This window comes from Meriones unguiculatus, chromosome 1, assembly GCF_030254825.1.
Source record: "Meriones unguiculatus strain TT.TT164.6M chromosome 1, Bangor_MerUng_6.1, whole genome shotgun sequence".
NCBI lineage: Eukaryota > Metazoa > Chordata > Mammalia > Rodentia > Muridae > Meriones > Meriones unguiculatus.
The window spans coordinates 5,807,325-5,833,883 of record NC_083349.1 but is presented as its reverse complement, the minus strand read 5'-3'; the positions used below and the strand labels follow the sequence as shown (position 1 = coordinate 5,833,883).

Genomic DNA, 26,559 nt, shown 5'->3' with positions numbered 1-26,559 from the left:
GACACTGTAGCTAGACTCGCATGAAAGCTTAAGGAGCTCTAGTTTGCATTTCCTTGAGAGGTATATGACATTTATCTGTTTGGATTAATTTTAGTTTGGCTTTGTTGTGGTGGTGTGTTCATTTGTTTTATTTTTGTCTTGCTTTGTTTTACATTTTTAATTTTGAATTTGTTATATACTTAGAACATTTCTCCCTTATTTCTGAGTTAGTAAAAGAACAAGACCCCCAACCATCTAGAGGTGCAGTGTGAGATGAGGTCAGCCCTGGGCTGACTATACACTTCTTGAGACATCTGTTTCTTGTTAAAAATCCCATTTCTTGAAATGTCTCTGCCCAAGTCACAATTGTAGCATTTTATTTTGGCTTGTCGTGTCTGTGTGTTCGGGATGGGACTCTGGCTTCTGGATTTAGCCCGTTATTAGTGTAGGCAGTCAAGGCAAGGGTTAGGATGCCTATCTTGTGTCTGAAAGGGTCAGAGTTCACTGTAGCTGTCCCATATCCAGGTACAGCTTTCTACCCGATGCCGTCTGGTCTAGCCTGTCATCTTGTGGGAAGGCTGTGAAGACTGGGTCCAGGGCAGTTTGACAGCCAGAGCTTGAGACACAGTGGGGACACTCACCAGGAAACAGAGGTTGGGAGGAGGCTGGCCGTTAGGTAGGTGTTGAAGGGTGTAGAGTGGGAGGGGTTAGAGGAGTGAATGAATGGCAACTGGAACAGCAGTTGAAAGAGGCCCAGGGAGTGGGGCAGGGACCCATTCCCGGACGGCGCTCCAGGCCTGCACTGCAGGGAATTGCATGGTGCAGACCTGGGTGCGGTAGATCGGCGGCGTGGGGCGGGGGTGAGAGTCCTGAGGGAATCCCCCTAAGCCGCACGTGCTTGGCGGAGCAGCCCGGGAAAGCCAGCCTGGCGGTGGCGGCAGCTGCAGCCCGGTGGCCCTGGAACCTGCCCAGCGCAGAGAAGCTGTGCAGCTGGACGCCGGCTGTAAGGGATCGGTGTAGGCAGCAGGTCACTGTGTAATTCAAATTCTGATTTCTGTCCCTCTCATCCGGTTGCAAGCCTTGTCCTGCGAAACTCTCGTCTCAAAGTTGTGTAAACACTGCTCACCAATTGTCCTCAGATGTGCCAATAAAGCGGCTTATAGCCAATCACTGAGCAGAGGAGAAAATAGGGCTGGACTTCCTGCCAACTGAAGGCTTTGATTCTCCTAAAATATATCCTCAGCTAACATTTGGAAGGTAAAGCGAACCGTTTCCTTTCCTAGACTGATTGTGGGCCTGTGTGAGGCCAGTGCAGGTGAGTACAGTTACTGTTGATTACTGATTGCAGTAGTTGCACGGGGTCTAAAGAAGGTCATGTTTTGGCCCTTGCCCCTCTTTCTCTTATTTTCTAACCACTTCATCCTCAGTGTGCCCAGAACCACACAGCTGGATGGTGGAACTGACGTTTTAGGGCTGGGACCACATACCTTTACTTATCTTATGCATTTGGAAAAGCCAAGAATCTCTCGGTCCACCATCGCATTTTTTTTTTAAGATTTACTTATTATGTATACAATATTCTGTCTGCTTGTACACCTTCATGCCGGAAGAGGCAGATCTCGTTATAGATGGTGGTGAGCCACCATGTGGTTGCTGGGACTTGAACTCCAGTGGGACTTGAGTGGGACTGACTGGGACTTGAGCAGCCAGTGCTGTTAACCTCTGAGCCACCTCTCCATCCCCCACCATCGAATTTAAAAAAAAAAAAAAAAACCTTTCTATGTTTTATCGCAGAACACGTTTAGCAGGAGTCACAGAGGACAAGCTTTTGAGTTAGTAAAATGACAAGGCCACCATCTACTGGTCAAAGCATGTAGCGTGGAACCCACCCTCCGCTGTTCGCATACTTCTAGATAATAAACATGTTTCTTTCCAAAATCCTAGCTCTGAAATGGCTCTCCCCAAGTCACAATCGCAGCCTTTGGCTTTGGCTTGTCGTTTCTGTGTGTTGGCGACGGGACTCTGGCTTCTGAATTTAGCTTGTTATTGTTTAGTATGAAGTATGTAGCCCAGAGGCTGGTAGTCCAGTGGAAGTGTTGGGCTGCCTACATTTTACCTGAAGGGTTTAGAACTCCCCGTGGGGGTCGGATATAGGGGTGCAGTGTCTTACTAGATCCAGGTCTAGGCTGGCAGCAAGCATGTGGGGAGGTTGTGCAGAGCGGGTCCAAGGCAGCCTGACAGCTGGAGCTGTGTGGAAGGGGGTATGAACCAGAGAGTGTGAGGGATGGGTCTCCGCGGCAAAGGGACACGGGTCTAGATCAGAGGAGTGAGGAGGAAAAAACCAGACTGGGGAGGCCTGGAAAACACAATTGGACCGATGAATTGAACCGGTGGGGGTGGGAGGAAGAGGAAGGGTCCCAGCGCTCACGTAACCGGAACTGTACTTGATGGGCGGGGCCAAAGGCGGTTCCAAGGACTACAGGAGGGAGGGACCTCAGGCAAGGTGTGTGCGGCTCTGGGTACAGGCGTGAGTAGGGGTCTCGGGTGGATGTGAAGATCAGTGGGGCGGCCCGGGAAAGTCACCAGTCAGCAATACAGTGGCGAGATAGCAGCCCTGGAGCCTCTCAGGTCAGAGTCGCTGCAGGGAACCAGGGAGGGACTGGATCAGGGGTTTGGTCAGTTTTTCTGCTGCTCGTAGACCCTCCGCGCTCACAATTCTGTTACAGGGAATGCCCTTGAGGATAAGTTTGAGATGGTATGAAATGGGGTGCATGCTAATTTTACCATTCACCTGCGGTTTCTAGGATAGTCTCATAAATGGGTCTCTTAGACCAATTGAATTTATGTGTTGATGTTTGCAAACGTGGTTCTTTTTGTTGTGCAAACACCAAAACTTTTGGCACTGAAATTCAAAATACTTTCTAACTCCCCTACTCTACCCCTTTCCTATTAAAGAGAGTGGCATTGGACATGGAGATTCGACGGTCTGATAGAGCTTGTTAACTCAGCCCTGTAAGGAATAACTGCAAATTTTGATCAGGTCGATTTTTTTTTTTAACCAAGCTATAGAGTTATGGTTGTAACTCTTAACATTTATTAATTAAGTAAACATTTTTATTAAGTAAAAAGTTTATTTTTACTCAACATCAGTTTTCCATTTGAGATGCATAAATTCTGTTGTAAATATAACAAAATGTGTGTTCTTAGGCTGAGGTTTTAAGAGTACAGAAAGGTACAGTACATATGTTGAGAGTGAGGATATCAGGCCACACTGTTTTCACACTTAGAAAACAGTGTATATTAGGGCAAAGTTAGGATGTAACTTCTTCTGGTAGAGAAACGCATTCTGACCATAGCCAAACTGTTGCTTTTTATTTCAGTGTTGCTGACGCACAGTGAAGAGGGACATGCCTGGACCCTGCTCATAGGGTTTTGTCCTGGAATCAAAAATTGAGGAATTGCAGCAGTCTGGTTTCTGTGGGTGAGAATAGTTTTCTTGCAGTCTCCCTTTGCTCCTCGGGGTTCTTGTGAAAACTGCTCTGTGTGTGTGGGAATCGTGTGTGAATGAGTATCACATCTCACAGGGGAAAGTGAAATGCTCAGGGGAAAAGAGAATCTTCATGAAATTTCAGCTGTTCTTCCTGTTTGTCCTTTTGAAAGGTGTAAGGCTTTTTTCATTTTTGTTAAGTGATGAAATCATATACCCAGCAATGTGTCCATTCCTGCCTTGAATTTTGATCGAGCTGTGATTAGAAGTGGGATTCAAGTTATGGAAACTCAGAATGCTTCCTCAATGCTGTCTGTGTGACAGCTGGGGGATCCTTTGTAGAATCCTCTATTTCATGTTCTCTGTTTCTGCTGAGCACAGCACTGTGTTAGAAATCCTGAAGAAACTCTTTCTCATATGCAGGTCTCACACTGTTCAGCCCGACCTCATCCATAGAGCAGATCAAAGAGCCCTGGGAGGTGGAGAGAGAAGCAGAGTAGCAAAGGATCTGGGCACGAAAAAGGGATCGACAAAGGGATGGAAAGGAGCTCAAGTGACAGGGAAAGCTGGACATGTAGTCGGTTTTGCTACATTCTATTTCACTAGAAGTAATTCTGGAGAATTCTGCTGAGAATAGTCTTCTCAGGATTATACTGTTGAAGGCGTTAGAGGAGTCTCTATGTAAAAATATATACTAGGAACAATAATTTAATTTTGAATGTGATGGCGCCCCTCTTCCATTAAAGTGCTGATTGTGGCTTCATACCAATAGTAAATGATTTTCAGTTCTATAATTTTAATGTAGTGTTTCATTAGGAAACTTGATGCCTTTGGGTTTTTTCTGCTTCAAAATTTTGGAGCTTTTTGTATTTTCTTCATTTCTGTATCGTATAGGGTTAATTTCTCCATTCCATAAAATAGTGCCAGGAGGAATTTGACAAGAATTGCTTAGTATCTACATGGTCTTCCCATTGCTGTCTCCTGTTGTCAGTCTTCATGTCAGTACTCAACAGTTTGCATCATTATAATCTTAACATATTTAGAAATCACCAGTAGGTTTGATCCTTTTCTCATAATTTTTGAAGTCTGTTTTCATAAGTTTGTACATTTTGGACTATTTTCTCTGTTTCTACAAGAGATACCTGTAAGATTTTAGTACAAATTGCTTAGAAGAGCGACACCGACCTTCTCTACATTTTTTCCCCATGTTAGAATTAGAACATGCTAGTAATGAGCCACTATTTGTGTGTCTTTAATGGATTCTGTTTTCTATCTGTTGGTACCTGTGTTTCAGATTCTTAAAGAATGGACTTAAACATTGATATTTATGAACTTTTAAGTTTTGGTATTTCTAAGACTTGGCTACAATGGAGAGTGTTTCTTGAAGTTACAGAACTCTGCCTGGGAATCTCCTACTGTTGTGTGACATTGATTTTTCTGTCTTGATTTCCTTGTGCCTCCCGGAATGGTGGATGTTGAAGCATCCCTGCCTCACTGTCTATTTTCTCCGCACGGTTCTGCACTGATTGCTTCTTGTGTTTGGAAACTTTTTGTGGTATGTGTCCACATTGCATATAGTCCTATTTGTCTGTTTGTGTCATGGTGTGTAATTCTGTTCAGAAACAAGTTCCCTTTGTTCACATATTTCTACTTTCTGTTAGGTTTCACAGTTACGGATCATACATCATTCATTGTACAGTGGGAGAGAATGGAACCCAGATTCATACTCTCTGTGCAAATAGATACTTTTCCCAACACTATTGGTTGACACAGCTGCCTACTGTGCGACATGTGTGTGGTATTTTGCTGGCACTCTCAGCTTTGTTGCTGTTGGTCTGGTTCTCGGTCTGCTACTGTGTTTCATTGGGCTGTATGTCTACCCTCTGCCACCCCCATGGTTTCTGTGGTTTATATATGGTCATATAGCTCTGCAGGGTCAGCTTGCTGGGGCAACTTGATCTCTGCCCTGAGGGTTGCTCTGTATTCTCAGAGTCTCGGTGCTTCCATGGAAATTTGAAAGATCATCTGTACTGTATCCGTGAGGTTTGTCCTGGGGAGTTTGACAGTCATGGTGTTTGTCTTAATCATACCAATCTCTTTCATTAGTATTGTAATTTTCACAATACTGTGTCCTATTCTGTGTGCATGGAAATTCTATCTTCCAGTGTTTTATTTGGTTCCTTCAACAAATTAAGGAGTTTATTTTAGAGGTCTTTCTTTTGCTTGTTTAGTTTTTCTTCCCCCTCCCCATTAGAAAAATGTATATTTGAGCCAGGTGTGGTGGTGCATACCTCTAATCCTAGCACTCAGGAGGCAGAGGCAGGAGAATCTCTGTGAGTTCGAGACCAGCCTGGTCCACAAAAAGAGTTTCAGGACAGCCAGGGCTATACAGAGAAACCTTGTCTGAGGAGGTGGAGGGAAGCAGGGACCTTTTTTTTTCCTCTCTCTTTAGTTTTAATTATGTAAATAGAAGTAATAACAGCACAAGGCTCTTCTAATTGGATGGATTAAAATGATTAAATTTTTGCTTCCAAATAGGCATTGATATTTCCTATTCATTTATATTTTTACAGATTTTGTAATGATTAATTTAGGTATTTAATCATTGCATATTCAGTATACTATGATCATAGTTACTCCTCACCATTATCCTCATTACCTTCCCTATCATTCCTGTTCATCCACATTTACGGCCCAATTATTGCTCCTTTTATTTCACCTATCTTGGAACGAGTAAGCCGGACTGTCATGTGTGTAGCTAATTCCAGCTGCCATATATTATAACAGTGTAGTTTTCCATACGTCGCCTCCCTTCCTCCAACTCTTACCATCCTTTCCCCCTTCTCCTGTCATACTCCCTGCGGTTTGGGTTTTGTAATGTAATTTCCCATCACAGGTTGTACAGTCAGCTATCTCTGAAATGACTGTTTTATGTTGTAAACAAAGTTTCTCTGGCCCAGGCTAAAAGCAGTACCTGGCTGTGAATGTGAACAGAACAAGCCAAAGGCCAGTTTGAGTATTTGAACATGTAACAAAGTGTCAGAAGCGCATTCTTTCCTAGGGCCTGTTGCTTCCCAGTCGTAGGCTTTTGGCCAGCCTTCCTGTCTATTTCCTTCTGTGGAGCTGGCCCCAGATCCAACCAGAAAGCCTTTGTTAACCACAAAATGTTACCTGTTACACCGCTGTTCATACCTTGCTCAGCGGGTAAGAATTTTAGCACCCGGGGTTAACGTCAGGGCATGGCCAGTGATGGCCTTTTACCCCAGCAGCCCACACAGCCCCTTTTGGGAATGTGAAAGGTACTGTCAGGGAGTCCTTGGTATTACTGTAGACACTGAGTGGTCTGCTGATTTCTTGGCTTCTTCTTCTGGCCATGTAAAACACTAGCTGATTTTTGTGGATTGTGATTTTGTGAGTGTGTGGATTTTATAGTTTATTAAGTCGGTTATCAGGGCTGAGCTTTCTCATGGGACATATAAAGTTTTTGAATTTCAGAATTCTCTTTTTTTCCTTATAGGGTAACTTGCTTTTGATGTTCTTATACTGTCCCCTGTAAGTTTTTCTCTCCCCTTCTTTGTCTGGATAACCCTTGATACACCATGTTGAGTTGAGGTGGAGGAAGTGGACATCCTTGTCTCTGTCCTGAGAGGAATCTCGATTCCAGTTTCCCTCACCGAGTGTAATGTTGGGTGTAGGTGTGTGGCTTCTAGTATTTATGGTGTTGAGGTATGTGTCTTCAAGAGCTTTCATAATGGGCAAATGTGGAATTTTGCTATAGACTTTTTATGGGTTGATTGACTGTTCATGTTTCTTCTCTCACCGAGTGTAGGTATTTGCTGTTTTACGATGATTGTTTTGTAGTATGCGTTTCTGAAACACTTGCGTTCCTGGCACGCAGCCAGCCTGAGCTCCACTTCTGCATAGTTCAGAGAGAGACTCTGTGTCGTTTTCTACACTGATAACTGGTCTGTGAGTCTCCTTTGCAAATGCTGTCCTTATCTGCTTTGGGTATTAAGTTCTTTTTTTGGGGGGAGTGGGGTATTAAGTTCTAAAGCAGCCTTGAATGATATGTTGTTCCTTTAGAGAATTTAGTGCTGAATCTCTCTAGTCTGGGAAAACATTTAGAAGAAATTATTAACGCTTAAATCCCGTTATCTGTGTAAGGTCTATTCTAGTTTTATGACAGAGAAGATTGTTTCTAGGAACTCATCCTTTTCTTCTACATTTCCAATTTGTTTGGCATGAGTTTCCACAGCACTTCATGAAGCAATACAGGCCTCCGTGGTTCCGCCCTACTTTCCAGCTCTCAGGGATTTGCTCTCTTAGTTCGGGTTAGTTAAGATGCTTTGTTAGTACTTCTACTTCTTCGCAGCAACAGGTCTTTGCATTGACTCCTGACATTGTTCATTTAGTCTCCACTACATTGATTTCCACATGGCCTTTCTAATAGCTTCCTATGTCTTATTTCAGATTGACTTGTTCTATGCTTGTAAGCCCTTAGGCACACAATTATGTTTTACAGCCAGAGCTTCTTGCTTGCCAGAGCTTCTCAGTATGTCTTTGTTACCCACTTCTGTATGAGTGTCTTTCATGACCTCACATTCACCCTGACATTCTCAGAAGCTGTCCATAGTGCTCCACAAATTCTGTCTCATTGTTCAATGATTTAAGTCTTCATCATAGCTAATTAAGGACAGTAAGAGATGTAGCTCTGCAGTTAAGAGTACTTGATGTTCTCAAAGAGAATCGTGGTCCAGTGCTCAGCATGGATGAGATAACAGGGCAAGAAAGAACTCACAAGTGTCACTGCTAGTGTGGGAATAAATGTGGAGCCTGTATATGTGACAGGACAGCTGACACCTCATGTGAGATGATCTGATCTGATCTGATCTGATGATATGACATCAGAATTAGAAATGATCCCTATGGATGATAAATAAAGTGGTTTGTGTTCCTGGGGCCCAGAGCTGGAGAGACTCCTGTGCCCATTGTAATGTGCTGACCCAAAGCTTATTATATTGATGGTGTAGTTAGGAACACGGCAGTAGCTTTTACGAGGATCCACCCTAATTATGGAAGAATTTCTAAAACAAGAAGACGCTTTCACTCATCCGTCTACCGGGAAGTCTGCTATGGGAGGAGAGTGAATTGTACCAAATGCCATGGCTTTCTCATTCTGTGTTATAACCGCAGGTCCCCAGATCATAAACCCCCACTGATCATCAGGTGTGTTGTAGGACGAACATGTTCTCGCTGTAAAAGTTTATCACCAGCAGACAGGACTCGGCATCTGCAGTAGTAAAATAGGTTGGATTACGGGCTGCATGTTAGTCACACTCAACATAGTCTTCCACGCTGATCATATGTGAAATGCGTTGAAGCCAAACACATTGCCATTCTCATTCTCACGCTCACTTCAGTGCTGTGGTTTGCAGTTGAGCTGCGAAGATCCTGAAGGTCGTTGTATATTCTCTGAGGAGAGTTGGCTGCAAGTTGGGAGCTTCTGAGGTTGCTGCATTTTTACCTTCCTTTCTACACTGCTGTCAAATTCTGTGTTGCTGCTCTGAATTTCACTGACCCCACGGACCGCCTGTAGAGGGGTCATATCCTCATGGGACCGCCTGTAGATGGGGCTAATCCTGTGTATGGTCAGGGTTCTGCAGAGGAAAAGAACTGAAAAAACGAATCTACAAGTAGATATAGAAAGGGATTTTATTGGAGTGGGTTATGGGCTGTGGTCTAGCTCGTTCATATGGCTGGGCGTCTCAGCTTGTCTTGTAGACACTGGAATCTTTGAGAATTAGTCTCTAATGAACTTGGCAGCAGGAGCAAAGGCAAGCAGGGAAAGAGAACAGCTTCTTTTTCCACGTCAGTTATATAGGCTGCCAGCAGAAGGTGTGGCCCAGATTAAAGGTAGATCTTCCCACCTCAAAAGATCCATATTAAAAGTGGGTCTCCCCAATGGGTGGTGGTAGCACACACCTTCAGTCCCAGCACTGAGTGGCAAAGGCTGGTGGCTTTCTGTGTGTTTGAAGTGGTCTACAGAGCTAGTTCCAAGAGAGTCAGGGCTACACAACGAAACCCTATCTCAGGGGGAAACCTGGGTCTTCCCACTTCAAATGATTTGATTAAGAAAAAAAAAATCTCTTTCATGTGTCCACAGCCACTTGGATTTTAGTTAATTCCAGATGTTGCCAGGTTGGCAATCAAGAACAGCCATTCCGCCCCATTTCCGTTGCTGCGCATCATATTCCCCCTTTTGTTAGTTTAAAAACAGTAAATTCTTAATGGAGATCTTGAAGCATGTCTGTTTCCTTTTTCAGATTTGAGAATTTCTCACCTTATCGCCCTGTATTGTAGATATCAGAACTACAATCTGCTTTTGTCTTATTTCTGTTTTGACTTTGTTGTTAGTAGTATGAATTTCTTAAGTTCACATAGCTGCCATTCTTCTGCATTAGCTCATTGAGTATCTTTTTAATTCTTCAAGTAATCCACGTATTTAATTCACACGTATCCATGGCTGATTTCTAGAGATTTATTTTACCTGTCTCATTTATTTTGATTCCTTTGAACACTTTCTAGACTCTGGTTTACATGTGATTATTTAAGAACTTTGCACATGTCTGTTATGTCAGTATTGTGGAAAATAGTAGAGATTTTTCCAAGTCACAGGGAATAAACATGGAATGCCTTTGTTCCATTATTGATCTTAGAGACTATCATTCCAAGGGCAGTCCTTAGTGGGATGCACCTTATCTGTGCCCCTCCCTTCTCTTTTCCCTGACAGCCATCACATGGGTCTGCCATGCTCTCCACTTTAATGAGTCTGCCTTGACGTTGCCTAAAGCAATTTAGCACACACACATTCCACTTAAACCATATATGTTTTAAACCATAAACAAATTTCATGTAGTTTCCGAAGGGCAGAGGTGCAAACACAAGTAATAAAACAGAGAAAGCAAGTCCCATCTTGAGAAGAGAAGTTAAGTTGGAAAGGTACACTTTACCTGGCTGAGCAATGTGGGGTCAGCTTAGATGGCGCTGAGGCTGACTGTAACTAGATCTGATGGCGAGTGTGCCACATTGAAAAGAAGCCAGATAGACAGAGCCACTGCATGTGTCTGTTCTCCAAGAGACAGGTTACACATGGTGAATAATGTGATCAAAGAATCAGATACTGTATTCTAGGTATTTACTACTGTCTAGAGTAAGCTCACAGCAATGTGCAATGATGGAGAATTTTAGAACCACTTCAAACTTTTCTCAGGAAATGGCTGGTCTGGGATTGTGATTGTGCTCGTATTGGAGAAGATTCCTTACATTTATGCAGGGTGCACAGCCTTCTCTTGCGCTCTGTCAGTATGGAAACAGTCCTTTTATTGAGCTGTGAGCTTGTGACAGTGTCAACAAAAACCACACTCTTGCCATATAAATGACATATGAAGAATGCGGTGCTAGGTTGTTCGTTTCTGATAGTTTCCTGTTTCAAGGCTGTGTCATTGTTTCCCTTTCCTCTATACAGCTCATTCCTGAAGAGCAACTATGTGTCAGCTTTCTTTCCCAGCCTAACTACTGTCTCTCTATACAGCTCATTCCTGAAGAGCAACTATGTGTCAGCTTTCTTCCCCAGCTTAACTACTGCCACTCCATTGTCAATTTTGTCTTTATTCCCCACATCCATCCAGAGCTCCTTTTGCTCTCATGATGTTCTATCTAGAGCAGTGGTTCTCAAACTTCCTAATGCTGCAACCCTTTAATACAGTTCCCTCATGTTGTTGTGAACCCCAATCATAAAATTATTTTGTTGCTACTTCATTAATGAAATTTTGCTACTCTTATGAGTCATAATGTAAATACCGAATATGCAGCAGTACCTGGCATTGTGACTCCCTAAAGGGAGAGAACCATTGGCCCAAGACTCACTCTTACACTGATGTACATAAAAATGGGCTCAGGACATGGTAGAAAACTTGCAGGCTTCCCCCCCCCTTCTTTTTAGGAACTACATTTCTGATTTTAATGCAAAGATCATGATTGTAATTTTTTTTGTAGCAAAATAAAATTCCACCATGTAAATTCATTTCATTTCCTTTTCTGTTGCTGGACATCTAGGCTGAGTTCACTTCTTATCTCCTTTGATTAGAGTAGCAATAAACCCGTGTATGTTTTTAGTAGGACTTGAGAACTGTGTATATGTCTCACTTTTGGTGTGGTGGGTAATACAGTGGTTGAGATTTTGGGTTTTGAAAATTCCGAAATTATTTCTATGATTTTTACTGGCTCATAGTTCCTTAAGGAAGGAATGAGGATCCACTCTTCCTTTTCTTCAACTGCATTTGTGGTCTTTTTTTTTTTTCTTTCTTTCTCTTTGTTGTTTTTTTTTTTTGAGACAGAGTCTCTCTGTGTAGGAACTCACTGTTTATACCAGGCTGGCACCAAGTCACAGAAAGCCACCCTCTTTTTCCTCTGGAGCAGGAGGAAGTGCATCCCTGCTACCCCTTCTCCACTTTAGCCATTCTGCATAGGGTAAGAAGGAGCATCAGTTGGTTTTGATTTTGTAATTACCTCATGGCTAAGGATGCTAAACACTTTTTTTTTTTTTTCCCAGAGCTGAGGACCGAACCCAGGGCCTTGCACTTGCTAGGCAAGCATTCTACCACTGAGCTAAATTCCCAATCGATAAACACTTTTTAAAAAATGGCTGGTAGCCTGGCAATGGTGGTGTGTGCCTTTGATCACAGCACTTGGGAGGCAGAGGCAGGCGGATCTCTGAGTTTGAGGCCAGCCTGGTCTACAGTGCAAGTTCCAGGATAGTCAAGGATACACTGAGAATGTGTCTCAAAAAAGAAAAAAAGGAAAAGAACTCAGTGACATCTTTGTATTGTCCTCCTTTTCTCACAATGTTTTTTTTCCTCTTTTTTTTTTTCATTTTATCTTATTATTTTTTTATTTTTATTTTACTTATATATTTTTTCTCTATTTTTACCCCATAGGTCCTTTGGGTGTATATTAATATTATGACTTACAATTTAGTGTTCTTATGAGATTACTGAGTGTTCGAACTAGTGGGTCTCTGTTTCTTGTGCCTTCTCTTGTCCTCTTCTTTTGTTGGTTTTATCTAATTCTGATGTGTTAGTTTTTCCTTTCCTTTATTACATTATGTTTTTATTTTATCATTATCTCTTAGGAGCCTTTTTGTTTTCTGATGAGAGACAGGAAGGAGCGGATCAGGATGGGAAGGGAAGTGGGGGACTGGATGGAGTGGAGGGGAAACTATATGCAAATATACTGTGGGTGTGGTGGTTTGAATAGGCATGACCCCTAGACCCACGTGTGTGAATGCTTGGCTTTAGGGAGTGGCACCGTGAGGAGTTGCGGTCTTGTTGGAGTAGGTGTGTCGGAAGTGCGTCACTGTGGGGGCGGGCTTTGAGGTCTCCTATGCTCCACCCATGCCCAGTGTGGCACACAGTCTCCTTCTGCAGCCTTTGGATCAAGATGTAGCACTCTCAGCTCCAACTCCAGCACCACGTCTGCCTGCGCACCGCCATGCTTCTCGCCGTGACGATAATGGACTAAACCTATGAATGTGTAAGCCAGCCCCAGTTAAACATTTTCCTTTATAAGAGTTGGCGTGGTCATGGTGTCTCTTCACAGCAGTGGGAACCTTAAATAAGACAATGGGAGAAAAAAAATCTATTTTCAGTGAAAGGCAAAAACAAAACACAAAACACTTGTTCTTACAGAGGACCTGGATTTGTTTCCTGCAATCTACATGATAGTTCACAGTTGTCTGTAATTCCAGGTCCAGTGCATCAAATGCACTCTGATCTCTGTGGGCACCAACATTCACATGGTGCACATTTATACATGCAGGGCAAACATTCATACACAATAAATAAATAAATAAATAAATTAAAAATTAAAGAATACACAATGTGCATACACAGATGCGCTGGCTTCTGTGCTTTTTATTCTGATGACTGCCTTTTTAAACAGATATTCATTAACTTTATTTTACACTACTTGTGTGTGCACACACTACATGTGTGTATTTCCTATGAAGATTAGAAGAGGCATCAGACGCCCTGGAACTGTGGTTACAGGGTATGGTAAGCTGCCATGTGAGCCCTGGGAACTGAAACCCAGAGCTGCTGACAGAGAAGTACGTGCTCTTAGCCACTGAGCTCTCTCCAGCCCCTCATTAACCTCTGTTTTCATTTTGTTGTTTGTTTGTTGTTGTTGTTTTCCACCCCACGATAGGGTTTCAAAACAAACAAAGTTCTGGCTCTCCTAGAACCAGCTGTGCAGACCAGGTGGCCTCAAACTCCTGCCTCTGCCTTCTGAGTGCTGAGTGCTCCCACCGCCCACCTGATCTGGGTAGTTATGACCTGGTTTCCGTGTAACGTTTAGAAAGTGTTTTCTTCTTTTGAAGACTGTCAGTATTTTGCACGTGGTTCTGTCAACTGCTGTCATTGGTAGTAAAACCATTTACATCATGGCAGTTTTCACAATCAGTGTGCATAGAAGTTAATTTTCTTCTTCCGTGTTCTGAATTTTCATTACAGACGCTATTGAAGTCGTTAGTTAAGCTTATTCCTAGCTCTTTTGTGTGTGCATGCGTGTGTGCGTGCGTGTGTGTAGCCCTGGCTGTCTTGGAACTCAGCCTGTAGACCAGGCTGGCCTCAAACTCAGAGATGCACCCAAATGCTGCCTCCCGAATGCGGGGATTAAAGATGTGTGCCACCACTGTCTCATTCCTTGGTCTTTTTAGAGCTGTTATGAATGGGTTATTTTCCTACTTTGATTCACAACACCCCATTATTGGTACATTAAAAAAAAAAGAATTACTTTTCTATTTTAATTGTGTATTCTTCAATATTATTTGAAGCATCTGTCAAGTGTAAGAGTTTCTGATGGTGTCTGTTGGAAGTTTTGTGTCTATAATCATATCATTCTTCCCTATTTGTATGTCTTTTTTTTTTTTCAAATTTCTTAGCTTTTATAATTCTTTATTACGTAAAACTGCAGAGCGCATGCATCTTTTTCTTGTTACAGCTTCTGAAGCGATACTATCCATTTCTTTCTTTCTGCTATAATGTTGGCCTAGGATTGAGACATATACCTCTTACTGTGTTGAGCTGGGTTCCATTTATTCTTAGTTCTCTTAGAAGTTTTATCACAAATTTTGTTAAACTTTGTCCAATGACGTTTCCATGCTCTACTGAGATTTTTATCACATGATTTTTATTCCCTGTCATATTTTTGATACGGCTGCTTGGATTGTAGGTAGTGTTTTTGTTCTTTCCTTGTTATAATTAGTAGTTTTCTGGTTTGATGTGTTGGATAGACAGAGTCGGTTACTCCCCAGCTCTCCTCTATTCCTCGCATGAAGTATTTTATTTCCTGTACTTTCCTGGATAATTCCTTTCTACTGTTCTGGGTATATTTTGCCTCTGTTATCTGCAGTGACTTGAGTGGAATGAGATGTGTTAATTCATGAATATCTTCAAATGCACTTCTCTCTCAATTTTCAGAGAAATTTTCTGGCTGCAGTAAGATGGTTGACAGTTACTTTCTGGTTTTGGGGTCTTTTTATGTGGTTTGACAATGTTCCTTAACAGAGTTTAGCATTAGCTTTTGTTTTGCATTTTTGACACCTGATATGAAAGGGCAAGAAGGTCCAGTCATTGTTCCTGAAACAGAAACTCAGAGCAGAGCAACAGGAAGAAATGGCCACTTCTTCAGTAAGAGCATCCCAGGTCAGTATCATCTTCACTTTGTTTTTTGTTTTGTTTTGTTTTGAGAACTGTTATATATTTAAACCTTGCAAGCCTTTCTTTCTCTGCTTCTGGTAATGTTGTCTGAAGTATTTGTTTCCCATGTATTTCTTTGTTGGCATTAGTTTTTTTTTTAACTCTTTTATTTACGTTTCTTATATCTTTTCCTCCCTACTCCACCCCAATCCCTTCCAACACCCCAGCACCACGTAGGAGAGAGAAAGGCTTAGTGGGAGAGGGGGAGCAGTTTTTTTTGTAGTTGCTTCCTGCCGGTCAGGGTTGGGTTCGTTGGAGCCAGTCCAATCCTCCTTTCAGGATATCTCTATCTTCTTGTTTCACAACAGCAACTAGGAGCAGCAAGGGAGAAGTAGGAGCAGCCTTGCTCTTTCTCTCTCCATTCTCTGGGCTCTGGCATTTATTCTCTCTTCATAGTCCTCAGATTTAAACTATCTGCAGCTGGCAAAGAGCCCCTCTCAGAGCCCGCATGAGGCAAATAGTCTGCTGCTGTGGACCATCTGAATCCTGGGACCAAAACAAAAACATGTTTATATCCACAACATTCCTTTTTCTTCTGATAGTCAGGATTCACTCTTTAAATGCATGTCTACTGTATGTGGCAGCTTTTTTTTTTTCTTTTTCTCTACTCAGCCCTCTCCAGACTCTTTGTGGGAGGGTAAATATTCACAATAAAAATAAGACCTATGTTTCTATTGTGACAGGTAGTCAAACAATTATATTGGTGTTTTTTTGTTTGTTTGTTTGTTTTTTGGCCAACTATATTGTTTAATTGCTACAAAGAATGGATTTGTGCATTATACACAAATCCATCGAGGGATGTTAGTTTTCTTGGACTATGCTTACGAAGGTGCACATTCAAACCCCTTGAACTCCTTGCTAGACTCACTGGTAATTTTTTTTTTTTTAATCAAAGACATGGTATTTGGATCCTAAACTGGATTCTAATGCTAAATATTTAAACTCTGTAGAGGGTACTGAAGATGGCAGGCATGAGTGCCTTGACCATGCCATGAAACTGATGTTTCTGTGAGGAGGTGCAGATTGTAGTCTGGTTTGTTTGTTTGTTTTGTTTTTTTCGGCACTGGATATCACATAATGGTGATGTTCCTGTGTTTGTTGACACCTGACATCTATTTGTCTTGGAGAGTTTCTGCTCACATCATTCAGTTGATTCCAATGCTCAGCGGTAATCTCCCAAACTAAGAGATGAGTATTTTCTCTTGGTTCTTTGTTTGTGTTTTCAGACAGCTATCCATGGTGTAGCCTCCCCTGGTGGTGAGTTTTTGTGACACCATGTGGAATATATCAGTAAGACTTTTCTTGAGTGTGTTGAGTGAGCAATGTACATGAGCCATCACATTTCATGCAGAAATGAAGATTCCTCCTAATCACTTTGCTCTGATCTCTTCCTGTGGAGGAAGCTGGCTCTTTCACCTACCCACCCCCACCGCCTTTTTTTCTTTTGCTGATGTTACTGTCTTTTTTTTTTTTATTGAGACAAGGTTTCACTTTGTAGCCTTGGTTGTCCTGGAACTCACAGAGATCCTGCAGGTCAGGCTGACCTCGAACTCACAGAGATCCTCCTGCCTCCACCTCCCAAATACTGGGATTAAAGGCATGTGCCGCCACCACCCAGTGGAGCTACTGTTTTTCATAGGTGGAATATTGGGAAAAACTGCTGGGATGGACAGATTTACTTTTGTTTATTTGGAGTTGGTGGATGTTGTTTGGAGACAGAGTTTCACTATGTAGTCCTGGCTGTCCCGGGACATAACTCTGTAGATCAGGCTGGTCTCACAGAGATCTGCCTACCTCTGCCTCCTAAGTGCACTACCACATCTGTCCCAGTTTTTCTTTTTTCTTTGAAAATATTTTTTATTTTATGTACGTGAATGCCTGCCTGCATATGTGTTGTGCCTGGTGCCTATAGAGGCAAGAAGAGAGCTCTGGATCACATGAAACAAGAGTCAGGCTGTAATGAGCAGCCGTGTGTATGCTGGGAACTGACCCAGTTTCCTCTGCAAGAACAGTAAGTGCTCTTAGCCTGTAAATGGCACTTGCCTATGTAACTGCCAGTAGAGCTCAAATACATTACATAAACTAAAAATTTGAAGTTATAATTTTTAAGTTTTCTTTTGAGCCCCTCTTAGGAGCAGTAACATAATTGAAAAGCAGTGAAGAGTTAGACTATTTTTGCCTGATTTAATTCATTCATTCCATCCACAGTCTTTAAACTTCTGAAATCATTTGTCTGTATTGGGTGGTATATACATTTAGAAAAAAATTTTATATGCATCAACTATGGCTAATGCTCATTTTTTTTTTATTTACTTCATGGTTGCAAAATGTTCATTCAGGCAAAATGTTCTCACAGACTATGATTTCATGTGTTACAATGTTTGCAATATTGTCATTATTGACTGTTGTTAGTCTTTACTGTGGAAAAAAAATCAAAACTCGTTGACCTTAAATTTACCTGTGAATTCTGCCTTCCAAGCTCTTCCTCTGTTACACAAAAGTCCAGCACTGAACCTGAACCTTAGTGTCCCCACTAAGGTTGTTATGATAATATCAGGTGAGGCCCAGCTGCAGGCCAGGTTGATTTAGTATCGTTAGTGTAGCAAGATCAACAATTGTAGCATTTAAAGGCACAATTTTGTTCATCACATCTGCGAGGTGACACTGTGATCCTGTGTGACATAAACATCGCCTTCGTAAACAGTAGATTTCTATACCTTAAATCTGTGTCTTATATTCCCTAAAAGTCTGTTATTTGTGAGGTTGATATGTCTGAAGGGCCCTAGCTGGCTGGGGCCTGGCAATCATGGCGCTGACGGGCCTTTGCTCCCCCTTCCCCTCTCTTTGTAAACCATAGGTTACATCCCTAAAGCTTGTCGTCAAGGTCCGTCCCCTTTTTTGGATAATTTCTTCTGCCAGACTGTTCCGGGGGCTGACTGCCAAAGTCCAGCTTTCAGAAGCCTCGGTTCACCTACGCAACATGCCCCATCAAACCACCACCACATCCTAGCCCATTCGAACAGACTCCCCTTTTATCTCTTCTTAACAGTTACACTTGGAAGGTTGCCTGTTAGAAAGCAGCCACTGTTACTTTTCTTCCCCACTTCATAAAGGATCTCCCTGCGAAAATAGGGTCTCCAGGGTCTTGGGGCGAGCCCCGCAGTGGGCAGGGTTTCTTCAGTGTCACCCTGTTTTCAGTGTTGTGTGATAGGTTGGGGAGATGTCATACCTACGTGCAACTTGTACAAGTCTACTCACCGGAAAAGGAGCCCACGACACACCAGAGTATAAATATCGCCGGCGTGGTGAACCAATGAATTTTTGGGGGTTTCTCATAGGAGTGTGAGTGAAAGCTTCCTTAAAGGAATAGGAATTCCTTAGAAAGCTGCGTCACCAAGGCCCAGGCCCGCCGCCGCATAGGTGACGTCTCACAGATCCTGGAAACCCGGAGCACGCTGCACAGCTTGCCGGCAGCGCAGCAGGTTGGACGGCGTTTTTTCCCCGGTGGCTCTTTTGGTCGGAACCCCTTCCAGGCTGCTCCGCCGGGGCTGCTAGGCTGCTCTCTGCTTCTTGCCGGTACCTGTGCTCAGCTGAGAGTCTTCTCTGCAGCTTGGCTTGTCAGGGTGGCCCTCAGGGGTCTTGACTGTTCATACACTCTTGGGAGGGAGGGACCGAATGGATTTGGTCAGTTTATGGACTGTTGTGAGTAGTCTACTTCCTGTTTTAATGAGGTTTTTCTGCAGGACAGGATGTTTCAGACTCTTGAGAAAACTGCTCTACAGTACACAAAGTCAGAACATACAGTTAAATTTTATTTTAATTTTACATGTACGGGTGGTTTTGCCTACATGTAAGTCTACGTACTACTTGCATGCCTGTTGTCCTCAGAGGCCTGGTGAGGGTGACGGATCATGTGGAACTGGAGCCACAGGTAGTTATGAGATGCCTTCTAGGCCCTGGGACCCAAACCCAGGACATGTGGAAGAACAAGCAGTACTTTTAACTGCTAAGCTGTATCTGTGGCCCATCTAAAAAACGTCTTAAGGAATAATTTTCCTGTCTCGTCTATATCACAAAAGTGTTCCTACATCCTTATACCACTTTTATCTGGGAAAGCATACTTTCCATGGTAAAACTCTTAAATTTCCATTACAGGCTCTGCTCAAGTTTGGGGATGTGGTTCTAGATTTCTCCCAGGAGGAGTGGGAATGCCTGGACTCTGCTCAGAGGGCTCTGTACATTGATGTGATGTTGGAGAATTACATCAACTTCGTCTCTGTGGGTGAGAACAAAGTTTGTGTTTGTTTGTTTGTTTGTTTGTTTGTTTGAGAAAGGGTTTCTCTGTGTAGACTTGGCTGTCCTGGAGCTTGCTCTGTAGACCAGGCTGGTCTCCAGCTCACAGCGATCGGCCTGCCTCTGCCTCCCGAGTGCTAGTATTCCAGGCTAGTCCTCATGCCTGGCTGAGTGAGAACATTTTTCTTGCAGAATTTCATCTTTTGTATTTACCTGGTTTATAGGTGTATAAGTTCTCTGATGCTGTCTAGAAACCACAGGACATTAGGAAAATTCTCATAACAAGAAAACTGAACTTCCTCGTGGAATTTCCCTAAGTCATATGAAAGAAAAAAAACAAAACAAGTGCTCTTAGCTGCTAACCCATCTCTCCAGCTCTCTTATCAAGTTGTTTGTTTGTTTATTTGTTTGGGTTTTGGGGGGTATATTTTTGTTTGTTTATTTTGAGACAGTTTCTCTATGAAGCCTTGGCTGGCCAACTCGCTTTGCAGACCAGGCAGATCCACCTGCCTCTGCCTCCTAGCGCCTCCTGGTGTGTACCAACACTGCCTGGTCCCCCCTCCCCCACCAAGTTTCTAATAAAGCACTTAATGTTAAAAAAAATGTAAGTGTGTGACACAGAGATATGCATTGCAATACACTTAGTAAACTGAATATTTTCATCTTAGTATTACATTAAACTATTCTTCAACCATTTCTGGAAGGAAAAGGAGATTTGAAAAGAGAAAAATATGTTAAGTATAATCCTTCAGAGAACTCTTTTCCCACAGTTCTTTATTTTTTTGATCATTTAATTATCCCACCTTCTGCAAGTAGTGCAGTTTAGATAAGAATAAGAATTCTGTTATCAATCCCTTCAGGGTGATGGAGGTCAAAATGGAGGTTCTGGGCAACCAAAAATGCTACTGAAATGCCTCTACTAAATATTCTAAATAATTATTACTTGTCTGAGAGAACTGAAGCTGACAGTGGCTATTGAATCTGTCACTGAATCTGTTATTGATCATGTGTCAATCCCTATTATTCCCAATTCTGCTCATTTCCCAGAGAACCATCACACGTGCGGTAAAAAGGAGAAGGTCTCAGATCAAGACCCAAAGCATATTGTCCATCAGCATGTGAATGTCCAAGAGAAGTTTTACAGATATAAGGAGTGTGGCGAAATGATTTGTGGATCCTCCCAATGTACGTCTTATAACACAAGTGATACTGCAGAAGACTGCAGCAAGGACACAGGTGGTAACCACCTGGATGCCAGTGAGCCCTCAACCCTAAACAGACCGAGAAGTATGCACACTGGAGAAGAACTGCTCAAATATAAGGACTGTGGCAAGTGTGTAAGTCTATGTTCCAGCATTAGTCTGAATCAGAGTTTCCACACGGAAACCCTGTGTGGAAAGGTAGAGCACGAGTGTACAGAAAGTGACGGACTTTCGGGCTCTGCACACAGACTTGTGCAGCAAAGAATCCATAGTGGAGAGGGAGCACACAACTGTGGGAAGTGCTTCAGGAGCTGCTCAAGCCTCAGGACACATCATAGGCTTCATGCTGGAGAGAAGCCGTGGAAATGTAAAGAGTGTCCTAAGTCCTTTAGGTGGTTTTCCCACCTGAAAGCCCACTGCAGAATCCACACTGGAGAGAAACCTTACAAATGCAGTGAGTGTGATAAGGGCTTCTCTCAGTTATCTAGACTTAAGAGCCATTATAAAACCCACACTGGAGAGAAACCTCACAAATGTGAGGAATGTGGTAAGAGCTTTTCTCGGCTGTCAAGACTTAAAAGCCATTACAGAATCCACACAGGAGAGAAACCTTACAAATGTAAGGAATGTGGCAAATCTTTTACCCACTGCACAGGTCTCAGTACACATCAGAAAATTCATACCAGGGAGAAACCCCACAAATGCAAGGACTGTGGTAAATGCTTTTATCTGTTGTCAGCACTTAAAGAACATTACAGAGTCCACACTAGAGAGAAGCCTTATAAGTGCAAAGAATGTGGTGAGTCCTTTCACTGGTTGTCAGGCCTTAAAAGCCACTACAGAATCCACACTGGAGAGACATCTTACAGATGTGGAGAATGCGACAAATCATTTTCTCAATTATCAAGACTTAAAAGCCACCAGAGGACCCATACCGGAGAAAAATCCTGCAAATGCGTGGAATGTGACAAATATTTTACCTGCTGCTCAGCTCTTAAAAGACACCAGAAAATTCATACTGATGAAAAGCCCTACAAATGTGAAGAGTGCAGCAAATCCTTTTATGTGTTCTCACACCTTAAGAGCCACTGCAGAACCCACACTGGAGAGAAACCTCACAAATGTGAGGAGTGTGGTAAGAGCTTTTCTCAGCTCTCAAAACTTAAAAACCATTACAGAATCCATACTGGAGAGAAACCTTACAAGTGTAAGGAATGTGACAAATCCTTTGCCCATTGTACAGCGCTTAGTACACACCAGAAAATTCACACTGGAGAGAAACCCTACTCATGCAAAGACTGTGGTAAATGCTTTTATCTGTTGTCAAGACTTAAAGAACATTACAGAGTCCACACTGGAGAGAAACCTTACAGTTGTAAAGAGTGTGGCAAGTTCTTTCATTGGCTGTCAAACCTTAAAAGACATTCCAGGATCCATACTGGAGAGACACCTTACAGATGTGGAGAATGCAACAAATCGTTTACCCACTGCTCCAGTCTTAAGGCTCATCAGAAAATTCATGCTGGGGTGAAACCCTATAAATGTGAAGAGTGTGGCAAGTCCTTTTATTGGCTGTCAAACCTTAAAACCCATTCCAGAACCCACACTGGAGAGAAACCTTACAGATGTGGTGAATGTGACAAATCCTTTACCCAGCGTTCTCTTCTCACAAAGCACAACAGGGTCCATACTGGAGAGAAACATGAATGTAAGAAACAGGTGAGAGCTTTGAATGAATGATCAAATCATCGAGAATACCAGGAGTTTAAAGTAATTCATAAGGACCACGTGTAGTCAGAAAGCTCATACCAGAAAGAAATTACATGACTCTTCACTGTTGTGAAATCCTCAGGTCGTGCACATTAAACATTCCACACTACAGAGCTCAAGAAATGCATTGACTTTTTCCAACACCTTTATCTAGTGTTAAAAGTGTAGACACAACGGAAAACTCATCCTATTCACCTTCAAAATGTTCATTCTGGAGTGAACCCCTACAAGTAGCAAGAGGAGGAGACGCGTTGAAGAGATAACCTGTGGATGTGACCGATGCACACACACAGCCAGGAAATCCCAAAGAGTGTGCAGGAAAATTCAGCACCTAGGAAAGCTGGAGAAGTGTTTAGTTCAACGGAAAAGCAGTGATTCATTCATACAGAAACACTAAGACGCAATAGACATTAGACAAACCAGGGTGTTGCAAAGAGGAAACCAAGTGAGTAAGTGAATTTGTCATGCATTTGAGTGGAGAAGGATATTTCTATTTGAGTAAATATGAAATTATTCTTACTAACATTTTTGGTAATACTAGTATTGGAATTTGCTAAAATGTAAACACGGTAGGTTTTTTGCTTTTATTTTTTCTTTTACGCTCAGATATATCTATGCTGTCTTGCTTACAGATTTTTTATGATGTGTATCAATTGTTGGTGCCTTTAGCACTGATGAATCTGAGGCAGGAGTGATGAAGTTAGTGAGTAACTGGCCACTAGCCATTTGGCAATGCCAACCATCTAGATAGACTTCTTATGGCAAATTTTATCTCCCTGGGTCAGAGCTCCTCTTCAGACAGATGGTGCACAGACCAAAGCCCCTCTGCTTAATGACCTCTTGGTAACTACACTAGCCGGTGACAGTGTTCTGGTGCCAGGGAGAAGGCTGCCATTGTGTGCTCATGCAGACCACTCTTTTTTTTTCACCACTTTTTCCACATTGTTTTCTTCATTGGTTCACTATTTAAGGTACAGCCGTTGGCATCAGAGCAGCTTTCTGTCTTGAAACCCCCCTGGCTTCAGGAAGTTTTCTTCCCCATCATTTGGAACACATGGTGGCTGAGTGTTCTGCTCTGCTGGAGTTGTTTTCCTTGTGTGGGCAGGATTCTGAGATCCTAGCATACAGGTGCAGCCATTAGAGCCTGCTGCCTGCTGTTCCTAGGAATCTACTGTCTGTCAGTAAGACATCATTAATATCATTTGTTCCGTGAAGAATCAGTAGCCTAAGCAAGCGTTGTTACTGTAACACAAGTGGATATGAGCTTTATTTTGCAGAAGGAAGAACACACTTACATTTGAGGTAAATATGCTGAACACCAAGAAGAGAAAGGGCTGTCTTAACCTTCAGCATACAAAGGCAGGGGGATCTCAAAAACATATTTTACAAATATCTCTCTCTCTCAAAAAAAAAAAAAGGCAAATCCATGGAACCGATTTCTATCTGGGTGTCCTCAATGAAATTTATGTTGAAAAATAGAGATATCAGAGGAAAATAAAATCTAATCTTAGAAAATGTATAGTTGTATTGAACAATGCACACTATGAAACTCACACCTTTGCTTTCTTTGAAAATGGTGAATAATACCTATAGGTTTCCCTATCTTAGTAAAGTAGCATTTCTCCTGTTGTAATCTACATTTTCTGAAAAACCACTTGTGTTTTTGAATGTTCCACAACTCTGTGTAAGGTGATTTTTGAATATAAATAAAAATGTCTGTATTTAATGTTTTTACATGGCAATCCAGTGAGTAAATGTGAGCCAGCTTCCAACCTGAACCTCTCACTTTGTATTAATTAACATACGAGAAATACAGGATCATTTACAAGGCGTGAGAAAGCACTGGGATGCTTTCATTCTAAATCTTTCCACAGTACTGAAACCTTATATGATTTGCTGCCTGGAAGAAGCCAAGAAGCAATGAGGAGAAGAAGGGAAGAAGAGAAGTGGAGGGGGACTGAGGCTCCTGAGCTCCACTGGGGATGCCTCCCCTGCGAGCTGAAGTGCCTTTGCTGAGGAGGCCTCCTCTCAGAGCTGTGTGGCTTCCGGGCCCGTGTCTCAGGAAGCCCTTCCATTGGGACACTGTCCCACCTCAGAGCTGTGTGGTTCTGGGCTCCCGAGTCCCTCCTAGGACACTTCCCATCTGAGCAGGAGGGCCAACAATGTCTAAAAAAAATCACTAAGAATTTTCTTGAGAGTATTAACTCTCCATCACATTTTATGCAGAATGAAGGTTCCTCTTAACCTTTTTGTTATCTGTCTTCATGACACTACTGAATAGTTTGCATTGGAGTAATTAAATTTTTTGTTTGATTTTTTTTTCCTTTTTGAGACAGGGCTTCTCTCTGTATCTTTAGCTATCTTGGAGCTCACTCTGTAGACCATGCTGGCCTTGAACTCAGGTCTGCTGGGATTAAAGGCATGCACCACAACCACTTGGCTACTTTTTTGGAGGGAGGGGATTAATTTTTTTTTATTTTACTTTGAAACAGTCTCCACTGTGTAGGCTTGCCTCCTGGAGGTCATTTTGTAGACCAGGTTTCCTTTAAATGGCATCGTTCTTCCTGGGACTGAGGTGTGCCCCACCATACCTAGGTTTAAAAATATTTATCAAGTGACCTCTAGCGTGGAGATTTTCTCAAGATTTTTGCAGTCTTTGTCCTTTTTCTATAATCAATTTTTTTTATTTCTACAACAAATGCCAGGAAATTTTTCATAGGGATTGATTAGGATCTATAAAGGACAAACCTCCTTCTACATTGTCCTCTCAGGTTTGAACACGCTAGTTGTGTCAGTTTTCACATGTCAGTGGGTGTGAGTTTTTTTTTTTTTCTGCTTGCATGTGTGTGTACTACATGTTACTGTAGTACCCTCAGTGGCCATAAAGCTCAGGTCCCCTCGTTGTGCTCTCCAGTAAATACCATATCTCCATGATGTCTGCTTCAGGGCCTGCCTTGGTTTCCCTCAATGGGGGCCTGTAATTTAAGATGTATTTATTTTATTTATGTACATTAGTGCTCTGTCTTCACGTGTACCAGAAGAGGGCGTCAGATCCCATTCCAGACGGTTGTGAGACACATGTTGCTGGGAATTGAATGTAGGACCTCTGGAAGAGCAGCCAGGGCTCTTAACCGCTGGGCCATCTCTGCAGCGCAATAGATCACAATTTGTGATATGATATAAACCGATTTCTTCCCCATGCTGGGTTTGTGAATATGTGTTATGTCAGCAACAGGGAGGTAACTAGTGCATTCACTATTGGATACTTTAATCTGTAACCATATTCACACACATATCCCTTGGCACACATAGTTTATTCTCTTTCGTTTTACTTTCAGTATATCCTGAAGGAAGAGCTCAGTTCTTTGCACATAGTCCCAGGTTCCGTTCTGGTAGTTGTTCTCTGAGGGCCAAATACCGGGAACACATTAGCTTAGAGGTACAGTCGCTGTATCTCCCTGCGTCTGTTATAAACCCACTGTATGAACAAGGGGTTGGCAATGTGCCGTGTGCAATCAGCGGTTACCGTCCAAATAGATTCCACTGCCGTATAACAAATGCAGGTGAACTTTCCTTTTTGAGAATAGGAAGGCGTTCTGGCAGGTATTCCTATGTGCTAATTGAAAGCGGGGATTCACTGATGAGAGGCGGGGCCAGCTTTCTGGAGCACTGCAGCCTATGAGGGGTGGGGCCAGTTCTGCACAGGCCCTGGACATCCCCATGGTCCCAGGTGAATGCCCCACCCAGGGAGGGCCCTGTGGTCTCTAATGGTAATAATGAGCCACAGACATGACACCGGTTCATGCTGCTGCCATAGCCCCAGACATGGCCCTCTGCTGGGACTTCACCATGGCCTCAGGTGGCCAGTCTGGCTACTCACCACAGGCTGCTCGTCTCCACCCTCATGTCTCCAGTTCCATCTCTCTTCATAACATTCAAACTGTTCCACTTCTCTTTCTCTCCCATCACCACACACTTGCACATTGTGGCTCCTGCTATAGGTGAGCTGTTT

At 42.7% G+C, this 26,559-nt stretch overlaps 1 protein-coding gene across 11 annotated transcripts; it reads left to right on the top strand.

Moving 5' to 3' along the window:
• The first annotated feature begins 1,181 nt into the window (after nucleotides 1-1,181).
• Nucleotides 1,182-24,281, top strand: LOC132653136 (zinc finger protein 883-like). Of its 11 annotated transcripts, XM_060380563.1 has the most exons (6): nucleotides 1,182-1,294; nucleotides 3,360-3,460; nucleotides 12,823-13,057; nucleotides 15,139-15,228; nucleotides 19,438-19,564; nucleotides 20,623-24,281. In XM_060380563.1, the coding sequence occupies exons 4-6, from the start codon at nucleotides 15,199-15,201 to the stop codon at nucleotides 22,515-22,517; spliced, it is 2,052 nt and encodes a 683-aa protein (XP_060236546.1). In that variant the 5' UTR covers nucleotides 1,182-1,294; nucleotides 3,360-3,460; nucleotides 12,823-13,057; nucleotides 15,139-15,198; the 3' UTR covers nucleotides 22,518-24,281. The 11 variants fall into 11 exon arrangements, with proteins under 11 accessions (XP_060236546.1, XP_060236521.1, XP_060236538.1 ...); XM_060380538.1 differs by lacking the exon at nucleotides 12,823-13,057; XM_060380555.1 differs by having other exon boundaries at nucleotides 12,952-15,228.
• The last annotated feature ends 2,278 nt before the right edge of the window (nucleotides 24,282-26,559 follow it).

What these genes read in the sequence shown, in the direction of transcription:
- LOC132653136 (XM_060380538.1), top strand. Translation starts at nt 15,199, where the DNA reads ATGGCCACTTCTTCAGTAAGAGCATCCCAG. An exon ending in CTTCAGTAAGAGCATCCCAG is followed by an intron (nt 15,229 to 19,437) that starts GTCAGTATCATC and finishes TTTCCATTACAG; the next exon opens with GCTCTGCTCAAGTTTGGGGA. An exon ending in CATCAACTTCGTCTCTGTGG is followed by an intron (nt 19,565 to 20,622) that starts GTGAGAACAAAG and finishes CTCATTTCCCAG; the next exon opens with AGAACCATCACACGTGCGGT.